Source organism: Pleurodeles waltl, chromosome 7, assembly GCF_031143425.1.
Source record: "Pleurodeles waltl isolate 20211129_DDA chromosome 7, aPleWal1.hap1.20221129, whole genome shotgun sequence".
Classification (NCBI taxonomy): Eukaryota; Metazoa; Chordata; class Amphibia; order Caudata; family Salamandridae; genus Pleurodeles; species Pleurodeles waltl.
The window spans coordinates 352,774,510-352,786,662 of record NC_090446.1 but is presented as its reverse complement, the minus strand read 5'-3'; the positions used below and the strand labels follow the sequence as shown (position 1 = coordinate 352,786,662).

General features: G+C 45.1%; 1 protein-coding gene across 1 annotated transcript in view; it reads right to left on the bottom strand.

Moving 5' to 3' along the window:
- TOP1 (DNA topoisomerase I) overlaps window positions 1–12,153 on the bottom strand; it is a 352,777-nt gene that overhangs the window by 165,600 nt on the left and 175,024 nt on the right. Inside the window, exons 13-14 of the mRNA XM_069243787.1 lie at window positions 8,334–8,478; window positions 7,932–8,075 (exon numbers count right to left, since the gene is read on the bottom strand). Of these exons, the coding sequence (XP_069099888.1) occupies window positions 7,932–8,075; window positions 8,334–8,478 (289 nt within the window). The remainder of the gene's footprint in view (window positions 1–7,931; window positions 8,076–8,333; window positions 8,479–12,153) is intronic.

Genomic DNA, 12,153 nt, shown 5'->3' with positions numbered 1-12,153 from the left:
CTATTTCAAAGTAAGAAATAGGGTGCACTGAGTCCAAGGGTTCCTCTTAGAGGTAAGACCGTGGCAAAATTAGATAATTCTAATACTCTATTTTGTGGTAGTGTGCTCGAGCAGTAGGCTTATCAGAGAGTAGTGTTAAGCATTTGTTGTACACACACAGGCAATAATGAAAATGTCACTTACCCAGTGTACATCTGTTCGTGGCATTGGTCGCTGCAGATTCACATGTTGTGCACAGTCCGCCATCTGGTGTTGGGTCGGAGTGTTACAAGTTTTTTTCTTCGAAGAAGTCTTTCGAGTCACGAGACCGAGGGACTCCTCCTCTTTGCTTCCATTGCGCATGGGCGTCGGCTCCATCTTAGATTGTTTTCCCCGCAGAGGGTGAGGTAGGAGTTGTGTGTGTTAGTAATAGTGCCCATGCAATGGAATGAATAAGTATGTACAAATTAAGGTTAAGTAATATATATACACAAATGTACAAATGTTGAAGATAACTTCCAACGGCTACAGGCTCCCGGGGAGGCGGGTGGGCACATGTGAATCTGCAGCGACCAATGCCACGAACAGATGTACACTGGGTAAGTGACATTTTCAGTTCGATGGCATCTGTTGCTGCAGATACACATGTTGTGCATAGACTAGTAAGCAGTTATCTCCCCAAAAGCGGTGGCTCAGCCTGTAGGAGTGGAGGTAGTCTGAAACAAAGTTCTCAGTACGGCTTGACCTACTGTGGCTTGTTGTGCGGATAGCACGTCTACACAGTAGTGTAGAGTAAATGTGTGAGGCGTGGACCATGTGGCTGCCTTACATATTTTGTGCATTGGAATATTTCCTAGGAATGCCATGGTAGCGCCTTTTTGTCTGGTTGAGTGTGCCCTTGGTGTAATGGGCAGTTGTCTCTTTGCTTTAAGATAGCAGGTTCGGATGCACTTAACTATCCATCTGGCTATACCTTGTTTTGATATTGGGTTTCCTGTATGAGGTTTTTGAAATGCAATAAACAGTTGTTTTGTTTTCCTAACCTCCTTTGTTCTGTCGATGTAGTACATTAGTGCTCTTTTGACATCTAATGTATGTAGTGCCCTTTCAGCTACTGAGTCTGGCTGTGGGAAGAACACTGGTAACTCTACCGTTTGATTTAAGTGGAACGGTGAAATAACCTTAGGTAGGAATTTAGGATTGGTTCTTAGTACAACATTATTTTTGTGTATTTAGATAAAAGGTTCTTGTATTGTAAACGCCTGAATTTCACTTACTCTTCTTAGAGATGTGATGGCAATGAGAAATGCAACTTTCCAGGTTAAGAATTGTATTTCGCAAGAATGCATGGGTTCAAAAGGTGGTCCCATGAGTCTTGTCAAGACGATGTGAAGGTTCCATGAAGGAACAGGTGGTGTTCTTGGTGGTATTATTCTTCTTAGGCCCTCCATAAATGCTTTAATGACGGGTATCCTAAACAGTGAAGTTGAATGGGTAATCTGCAGGTATGCAGATATTGCTGCAAGGTGTATTTTAATGGAAGAGAAGGCTAGATTTGACTTTTGTAAGTGTAGTAAGTATCCCACTACATCTTTTGGGGATGCGTGTAATGGATGAACTTGATTATTATGGCAGTAGCAAACAAACCTTTTCCATTTGCTTGCATAGCAGTGTCTAGTGGATGGTCTTCTAGCTTGTTTTATGACTTCCATACATTCTTGAGTGAGGTTTAAATGTCCGAATTCTAGGATTTCAGGAGCCAGATTGCTAGATTGAGCGATGCTGGGTTTGGATGCCTGATCTGCTGTTTGTGTTGTGTTAACAGATCTGGCCTGTTGGGTAACTTGACGTGTGGTACTACTGACAGGTCTAGTAGTGTTGTGTACCAAGGTTGTCTTGCCCATGTTGGTGCTATTAATATGAGTTTGTTTTGACTCAATTTGTTTACTAGATATGGAAGGAGAGGGAGAGGGGGAAAAGCGTATGCAAATTTCCCTGACCAGTTCATCCATAGGGCATTGCATTGAGACTGTCTGTGTGGGTACCTGGATGCGAAGTTTTGGCATTTTGCGTTCTCTTTTGTTGCAAATAGGTCTATTTGCGGTGTACCCCAAAGTTTGAAGTAAGTGTTTAGGATTTGGGGGTGAATCTCCCATTCGTGGACCTGTTGGTGATCTCGAGAGAGGTTGTCTGCTAGTTGATTTTGGATCCCTGGAATAAACTGTGCTATTAGGCGAATGTGGTTGTGAATTGCCCATTGCCATATCTTTTGTGCTAGGAGACATAGCTGTGTCGAGTGTGTTCCCCCTTGCTTGTTTAGGTAATACATTGTTGTCATGTTGTCTGTTTTGACAAAAACGTATTTGTGGGTTGAAATGCTTTTAGCGCCAGGAATACTGCTAGTAATTCGAGGTGATTTATATGCAGTTTTGTTTGATGTACGTCCCATTGTCCTTGGATGCTGTGGTGATCGAGGTGTGCTCCCCACCCTGTCATGGAAGCATCTGTTATTACGGATTGTGGCACTGGGTCTTGGAACGGCCGCCCTTTGTTTAAATTTGTACTGTTCCACCATAGAAGCGAGATGTATGTTTGGCGGTCTATCAACACCAGATCTAGAAGGTGACCCTGTGCATGTGACCATTGTGATGCTAGGCACTGTTGTAAGGGCCTCATGTGCAGTCTTGCGTTTGGGACAATGGCTATGCATGAGGACACCATGCCTAGGAGTTTTAAAACCACTTTTGCCTGTATTTTTAGTGTTGGATACATGGCCTGTATGACCTTGTGAAAATTTTGAACCCTTTGTGGACTCTGAGTGGCTAATCCTTTTGTTGTGTTGATTACCGCTCCTAAGTAGTGCTGTATTTTGCACGGCACAATGTGTGATTTTTTGTAGTTGAGGGAGAACCCGAGTTTGTAGAGGGTTTGTATGACATACTCTGTGTGTTGTGAACACTTTGTTAGCGAGTTGGTCTTGATTAGCCAATCGTCAAGATACGGGAATACGTGTATTTGCTGCCTTCTGATGTGTGCGGCTACTACTGCTAGGCATTTGGTAAATACTCTTGGTGCGGTCGTTATACCGAACGGTAAGACTTTGAATTGATAGTGTATTCCCTTGAATACAAACCTTAGGTATTTCCTGTGCGAAGGGTGTATCGGTATGTGGAAATACACGTCTTTGAGATCTAAGGTGGTCATGTAATCTTATTGCTTTAGCAGTGGTAACACCTCCTGTAGCGTGACCATGTGAAAGTGGTCTGATTTGATGTAGGTGTTTAGTATTCTGAGATCTAAGATTGGCCTCAGTGTTTTGTCCTTTTTGGGTATTAGAAAGTACAGTTGAATAGACTCCTGTGTTTATTTCTGTACATGGTACCAGTTCTATTGCTTCTTTTTGCAGTAGTGCTTGAACTTCTATTTCTAGGAGGTCTAAATGCTGTTTTGACATTTTTTGTGTTTTTGGTGGGATATTTGGAGGGATCTGTAGAAATTCTATGCAATAACCATGTTGGATAATTGCTAAGACCCAAGTGTCTGTTGTTATATCCACCCACGATTGATAAAACTGACTTAGTCTTCCCCCCACTGGTGTTATGTGGAGGGGTTGAGTGACTTGTAAGTCACTGTTTGGTTGTTGGGGTTTTGGGGCTTTGAAATTTTCCCCGGTTTCTCGGGAATTGTCCCCCTCTGTACTGGCCCCGAAAACCTCCCCTTTGGTACTGTCCCTGGTAGGTAGACGGTGTTGATTGTGAGGTGCTGGCTTGTGTGGCCTGACCCCGAAACCCCCCTCTGAAGGTTGTTTTACGGAAGGTGCCGAAAGTGCCTCTGCTTTGCGGGGAGTAGAGCGCGCCCATGGCCTTGGCTGTGTCAGTGTCCTTTTTCAGCTTCTCAATCGCTGTGTCAACATCTGGTCCGAACAATTGTTGTTCGTTGAACGGCATATTGAGTACTGCTTGCTGTATTTCTGGTTTAAAGCCAGACGTGCGTAACCATGCTGCCTTCTGATGGTTACTGCAGTGTTTATTGTCCTTGCAGCTGTGTCCGCTGCATCCATAGAGGAGCGTATTTGGTTATTGGAGATGTTTTGTCCCTCCTCAACCACCTTTTTTGCCCGCTTTTGAAATTCTTTGGGTAGATGCTCGATGGGATGCTGCATCTCGTCCCAATGGGCTCTGTCATAACGCGCTAGGAGCGCCTGAGAGTTTGCGATGCGCCACTGGCTTGCAGCTTGTACAGCGACTCTTTTCCCAGCTGCGTCGAATTTTCGGCTTTCCTTATCCGGGGGTGGTGCATCGCCCGATGTGTGTGAATTGGCTCTTTTGCGAGCTGCTCCTACCACGACTGAGTCTGGTGGCAGTTGAGAGGTGATAAAAGCAGGGTCTGTGGGAGGTGCTTTATATTTTTTCCTCTACCCTCGGTGTGATCGCTCTACTCTTGACAGGGTCTTTGAAGATTTGCTTCGCGTGCCTTAGCATTCCTGGAAGCATAGGCAGGCTTTGGTAGTTGCTATGGGTGGAGGAGAGGGTGTTAAAAAGGAAGTCATCCTCGACAGGTTCTGTGTGTAACGACACGTTGTGGAATTCTGCTGCCCTAGCTACCACCTGCGCATACGCTGTGCTGTCCTCAGGTGGTGAGGGCTTGGTAGGGTATGACTCTGGACTATTGTCTGACACTGGGGCGTCGTATAGGTCCCAAGCATCTTGGTCATCTTGGCTCATGGTGGTGTGAGCCGGTGAATGTGACTGAGTTTGTGCCGGTGATATCTGAGTTACAGGTGGAGGAGAGGGTGGCGGAGTTGCTTTCTTTGCCACCTTTGCTTGTGGTGTTAGTTGTTCAGTTTGGAACTCTAGTCTCCTTTTTCTCCTGATTGGTGGAAGAGTGCTAATCTTCCCTGTTCCACTCTGGATGAAGATCCTCTTTTGTGTATGGTTTACATCAGTAGTCTGTAACTCCTCTTCAAACCTGTGTTTACGCATTTGAGAGGACAATGATTGTTCCTCTGAATATGAGCCGGTAGTGGGTTCGGTTGCTGGTTGTTTTGGCACCAAAACTGTGTCTTTTTTGTTTTTGGCTCCGAGGCGAATCTCTTCTTTTTCGGAGTCGAGCCTTCTCGGCGTCGATCATCCTCGGTGCCGCTGTCTCTGCGTCGAGCAGCGTCGGCTCCGCTTTCTCGGCGTCGATCTTTTTCGGCAACACTTTCTCTGTCCCGAGAATGTTGCGTGCCTGTGTCTCGACCCGAGTCGGACGTTCTGGGCACCAGTTCGGCCTTTTTCGGTGCCGATGGACGGTCACCTTTATGGGTTGAGCCATGGCCAGTTGGCAGTGGCGTCCCCTGGGCCTTGTCTGTTTTCTTGTGCTGTGTGCTTTGACGTCTTACTCAGTTTCATCGACGTCGAATTCATCCGAGTCCGATTCATGGATGGAGAAGGCTTCCTCCTCTTCTCCTTGTTCCTCGAACTCTCGGTGTTCTGTTGGCGTGGACGCCATCTGTAATCTTCTGGCTCGATGGTCACGGAGCGTTTTTCGGGACCGGAACGCACGACAGGCCTCACAAGTTTCTTCTTTGTGCTCGGGTGACAGGCACAAGTTACAGACCAAATGTTGGTCCGTATATGGATATTTATTGTGGCATTTAGGACAGAATCGGAACGGGGTCCGTTCCATCGGTGTCTATGTTACACGCGGTCGGGCCGACCAGGCCCCGACGGGGGATCGAAATTACCCCGAAGGGCTACCGGAGCTCTTCACGATGCGGTGTCGATTCTAACTATCCCGAGCGAAACAATACCGACATAGTTTTTCGAAGTTTTGACTATCTTTCCGTCCCGAAACCCGGAGCGAAAAGGAACACGTCCGAACCAGAGGGCGGAAAAAAAACAATCTAAGATGGAGCCGACGCCCATGCGCAATGGAAGCAAAGAGGAGGAGTCCCTCGGTCTCGTGACTCGAAAGACTTCTTCGAAGAAAAACAACTTGTAACACTCCGACCCAACACCAGATGGCGGACTGTGCACAACATGTGTATCTGCAGCAACAGATGCCATCGAACATGAGGAACACACACTCAAAGACTTACTCCAGGCCAATAGGTTTTTATATTGAAAAATATATTTTCTTAGTTTATTTTAAGAACCACAAGTTCAAGATTTGAAGTAAATGCATAAAGTGATAAACAAGTGCAAAAGTCACCCATGACACTAATCTTAACTGCACCGCAATGGGCAAGACAAACATGGGTTTCAGACTTGGGTATGGTACACAATCCAGAACCTAGCAGCCCGACTCAAGCAGCATGGCCCCTGAGGATAGAGTTTGGACATCCACAGTGGCCAAAGAGAAAAATAGACATCTTAAAGAAGGCTCAAAGACAAAGCACAAGAAAACACTACACAGCAAAAAGGCTCGTCTTATGTTGCAAAGAATTAACTCCACAAAAGTAATCACATAGCCAAAATACCAATTAGGCAAGAGTTTAACCTACGCCTCAATAAAGGTACACTTGGAAATGACTGAAGCCTACAGAAAAGGACTCATAGGGTGTAGTTTCTTCACTGCACCTGTAATCAAGTGTTTCTAGAAAGAACAGAGTAGCTCGACCCAGAGCTGTACCCTGTGGAACCTTAAATTAGTCTTGACAACTAAAATGGGAACCCTTTGAACTGCTCCATAAAGCAGAGCTCACATTTTTAACTGAAGACTGAAGTTCTTATCGCAACCACTTTTCTACGCAAGGTAAACAAGTTGCAAGTGCTAACTACACAAACTCTACCTGCACAAGGACAGGGTGGTCATAAGAACAAACCCACACTTCCTACCAAAGTTAATATTTCAAGTCAACCAGGGAGGTCAAATATCAAGGTTCTTTCACGAACCAAAAACAAGACTGAATAGTCCTTCACACACTAGATATGCATAGGACAGTGAGGTACGGCTTGAAAAGGACAAAAGACAGGAAAGAAGTTCAAAAACTTAGGGAAGCCACAGGGGCTCTTCTGTACAGAAAGGCACCATTGTAAAATGGATAGTCCAGATAATCAAACATGCCACAGTAAGGCAGGCAGGCAGGCAACTAAACAAGATGCCCAGCATGTGAATCCAGGAATAATTCATGCTGCAAAACGAAACGGTTACTTGCCTAAAAGTAGTTTTGCAGCCTGAAGAATTTTTTGGCAACCCACCTGCCTCCAAAAAAAAAAAAAAGAGGTGACAAGGGATCGAGCAAATAAAGCAAGAACTGAATATAACACCTAAAAACACTAGGATACCAGGAAAGAACAATTAAAGTCGACGGGAGGGAAGAATCTAAAGATGTTAAACACACAGGGCCTTTGGGGGTGCACGTCTGACATCGCAAGGGGACAGATCGCACTAAATCATAACCTACAACTCTGCGAAAAAAAAAAAAAAAGACCCAAGTATTCCAGACACAAAATCGGTGGAATAATGTACATCATATGAATCCAGAAAATCCAATATCCGTGTCCATGTATACTGGCAAATGGAAGTTAATGTTGGGTAGAATCTGTACATAGGTTAAGAATTTTTTTTTTTTTTTTTTTAATAGCGTTAGCACTGTACAGGCTTCTGTTACTGTATAAATTAATAAAAGGTGGGAAAAAAAATCTAAGGGTAGTCATAATGACATGGTGGAGACAAAAGCTTTGAGTGGAAACCTACACCCTAAAAGTGATCATGAAATGATAGTTCGAATGGCATGACCGGTTTCAGAACATCACACCTGCTGACAACTGTGCACTACATCCTAATGAAAAAGTAAACCTGCATGCAGACTTCTGGTTGTCCATAATACATGCCAATTAAGAGCTCAGCATCTTATTTAACCTATAGGAATGATCTGCACCAAAAGCAATCAGAGTACTGTGTAATACAAAAGCAGAACAGAAAGGAGTGAAAACTTGTGCTACACTGGAGCGGAGCATACCTACCTTATCAATGAAGTACAATGCCACAGCTCTCTGACGCACTCTCATTTCCTTAGACTTCCAGTTTTCACGGTAAGTGTTGCGAATTTTATCAACGGTCTTCTTTAATTTCCTTGCCACTTCATACTTTTGCCAATCTTTCTCACCCTACAAGTTGAATGTATAAATATGTAAGCATCACATCTGCTTGTGGGCTTTCAGTGTAAGTGAGCACCCCGTAGATGAGATTACAATGAAATCGTGCAGAATAAACCATTTGGAGAAGAAACTAAAAAAAGTGTGTTCAAACAGAAATTCCAGGGGGCTATCGAGGGTGGGGAGTACAATGAGGCAGGTTTTTTCTTTTTAAATGTTAAATTTCACAGTATTGAATAATCTCAATTGTTTCCTTGCTGAAATGCCTACCTTGATTCTGGAGCTTGGGTTAAGCATGATGTATTTTATGGATCCTTGAATATTCTCTGTCCAGGACACCAACCAGGTCACCTTGTTATCATGCCTAACCTCTTTCCACTTGTGCCCTTCAGGAGCAACAGGAATCTTGGAATCTCTGGTGAAAAACAAAATGAGCACAAGTTTAAGATAGACTATTTGACTGAGAATCATTACATCAAGAGAAGACCTCCACTTTGAAATATATTTATGGAAGACAGCTTTAAAAAAAAAAAAAAAAAAAACAACAACCAGGCAGAAACTGTAGAAGGCAAGTGTATTTGACTGATAACTTAAATACTAATAATTAATTACATGTAGCATGCAAAAATACATTTAATGCTTACATAATGCAAACATGAGCAACATGTAGCTAGGATAAGTATAGGAAACAGAGTACTTCTCTTTAACAATAGTTTTGGCCCCGACACCATGAAGTAGAATTACCAACCTAATTTGTAAATACCTGAAAATGTGGGCTTATATACTCAAAAAACATTAATCATTGCTAAGAAACTGAAGAAAAGAAAACTCCTCTACAATGTGTGGTGACGACAAAACAGAAGGAAAGAAATGAACGCATCAAGTAAGAAAGAAACAGATGTTCTTATTGTAGCTAAAAACCCAAGAACCCAAGTCGGACACTGCCCACATACGTAAATTATTTTTTTGGGGGGTGTGGGGGTTCCCAATGGTGAACAGTCTGAGTTGGGTAAAAAGCAGCCAGACTCTTCTCCCTAGGATAAGGGGAGAGCTCTAATGGGCAATGTCTAGACGGTCCTTTTGTAAGTAGGACAAAATCTTACAAGCTCACATCTCAGCTCTACCCCGCTGATGCACAAACTCCTGTCCCACAGCCAGATATCCCCGCATAGCAGTTATTTGGTATTGTGCAAACTGAGCACGTTTCACTTTCAGATTAGGAGATTTCTTCAAGACACACAGGTACCTGCACCCTGCGCTCTGGTCTAGGACGGCCTACCATAAGGGTGACTTACACTGACCTGATGCAGTGACCTGTAGTGAAAGGGTGCATGCACCTTTTCAGACAGGCTGCAATGGCAGGCATGCAGACATTTTGCATGGGCTTCCATGGGCGGCACAATACATGCTGCAGCCCATTTGGGGGGGGGGGGGGGGGGGGGGGATTGGGGGTGGTATAACATTGCCCTGGGTACCTAAGAACCATATACTAGGGACTTATAGGTACACCAGTATGGCAATTGTGGGCTGTAAAGGGTGCCAGAGTAACCAAATATAGTGGAGAAAGTGTAGGCAAGTACCCTCTTATTAACATGGATACCACCACTTTTTGGCTGCTGTCAATATGTTTTGACTGGGATCCTAGTAACCAGGACCCCAGTGATTGTGCTCTCTCCCTCTAAATTTGGTTCTTATGGACTTTGCACACCCCACAATTGGCATACTGGCGCCCCCATATAAGTCCATAGAATATGGTACTTGGGTACCCAGGACGTTCGACCTCTTCTGCACTTCACAGGAACCAAACAAGCCTGCAACTCCAGAGACCTCGTCTTGCAACATGGTTTGTCTCCTTCCAGCCATTGCAACATTTCCTAGGCTGTGCATCCTCTGGGGTCGGCAAGACTTCGGATGCACCAAAGCAGCAAGAAGGAATATCCCTTGGGGTGAAGCAGTCACTCCCTTGCATCCGCAGGCACCTAAGGCAACAATGTTCAGCTACTGGGATCTTCTGCCCTCTGGCACCAGGAAGACTCTTCAACACAGGTGGTGGTGTAGAGGTCTCTTCTGGGTCCTCTCTACCTGCTGTACAACTTGGGAGATGGTGGACCCTTGCTGCTCCCTACATGACAGTACACCTGTGCACCCCAACTATTGCAGCAACCAAGACTTGTTGACTCCTGCACCAAGGGATCTTCAGGCTCCATGTAGTCCCGGCCTCCAGCACTTTATCCGTGCAAGGACAGTCTCTCCTTTGCTGCCCCAGAAATGTGAGACTCCTCTCCAGGTGATCTCATGGGCCTCACTACAACTTACTGTGCATGCTGCCAGCGGGTTGCCTGTGGGAGCTGTGACCACTTCTGCTGACTCTCCCGACTGCAGAGGGTCAGCCCGGACTCCCCTCCAAGGGTAACGTCCCCTGAACCTTGCTGGTCCTCTTCTCTGCAAATTCTCGTCTGCCCAAATTTGCATTTGCCAAGGCTTGTTGGTGGTCCTCCTGACCGGCCATCTGTGACTGGCATGGGACATCTGCATGTCTCAAAGGACCTCTCTACAGCTCTTGGGCTCCACAGCTGATCATCTTCCCTTGCTGACCTGGACCTTCAACCGCAGAAGGGTGGGTAGTGGCTTCTGCCCCCACCTGAACACTCCTGTGTTTACAGGACTCTGTCTCCTTCTGTTGCGGGCCTTCTGAAATTCACTGCAAGACCAGGACCAGGCCAGTTGAATCCAACAGTCTTCCTTTTCCAAGTTCCCTAGTTAGTCTTTGTGAAGATCAGGTAACTTACCTCTGCTCTCCTTGTCGCTGGGGGTCATCTAGGTACTCACCTTTGGGGGTTCCAAGATCTCACAGCTCCCTTCCAACTAGTCCACATCCTTGGGTGGGGATGTCACTTCGCTTTCAACTATTTTAGTGTATGGTTTGGCCCCCACTCAGAGCCCTAGCTATTTTCTGCGATTTATTGCCAATGCTTGTTGTTTCTAAATGCTAATTCCCCAAACTTACTATCTCTATATATAGTTTGTAATTACCTCCAGTTGGGGGACTGCCTATAAGTAGTCTAGTTCAGTGTTACTGTAATAAAAGTAACTTAATTTTTGCAACACTGATCTTTCATGTGTAACAAGTTCCTTGTGACTGCTGTGGTATTTCAAGTTGTTTACCCTCCTCCAAGACGTATGACTTGGCTGCTTACCACAGCTACCACTGGAGAGCCCTGGTGTAAGGAAATACCTCCTTGGCATGGTTACCACCCAACATTTTGCCTTTTCTTGATGCCAGTTATGACTGAAAGTGTGCTAAGACCCTGCTAACCAGGCCCCAGCACCAGTGTTCTTTCCCTAAACAGTACCTTTGTTCCCACAATTGGCACAGCCCTGGCACCCAGATAAGTCCCTTGTAAATGGTACACCTGTTACCAGGGGCCCTGATGCCAGGGAAGGCCTCTAAGGGCTGCAGCATGTCTTATGCCACGCTGGGGACCCCTCCCTCAGCACATGCACACTGCCTCACAGCTAGTGTGTGCTGGTGGGGAGAAAATGACTAAGTCGACATGGCACCCCCTCAGAGTGCCATGCCCTACTCACACTGCCTGTGGCATAGGTAAGTCATCCCTCTAGCAGGCCTTACAGCCCTAAGCCAGGGTGCACTATTTCACAGGTGAGGGCACATGTGCCTGAGCACTAAACCCCTACAGTGTCTAAGCAAAACCTTAGAAATTGTAAGTGCAGCGTAGCCATAAAGAGTATATGGTCTGTGTAGGAAGTTGGCTCTGTATGCACTATTTCAAAGTAAGGAATAGTATGCACAGAGTCCAAGGGTTCCCCTTAGAGGTAAGATAGTGGCAAAAAGAGATAATACTAATGCTCTATTTTGTGGTAGTGTGGTCGAGCAGTAGGCTTATCAAAGGAGTAGTGTTAAGCATTTGTTGTACATACACACAGGCAATAAATGAGGAACACACACTCAGAGACAAATCCAGCCAATAGGTTTTGTTATAGAAAAATATCTTTTCTTAGTTTATTTTAAGAACCACAGGTTCAAATTCTACATGTAATATCTCATTTGAAAGGTATTGCAGGTAAGTAC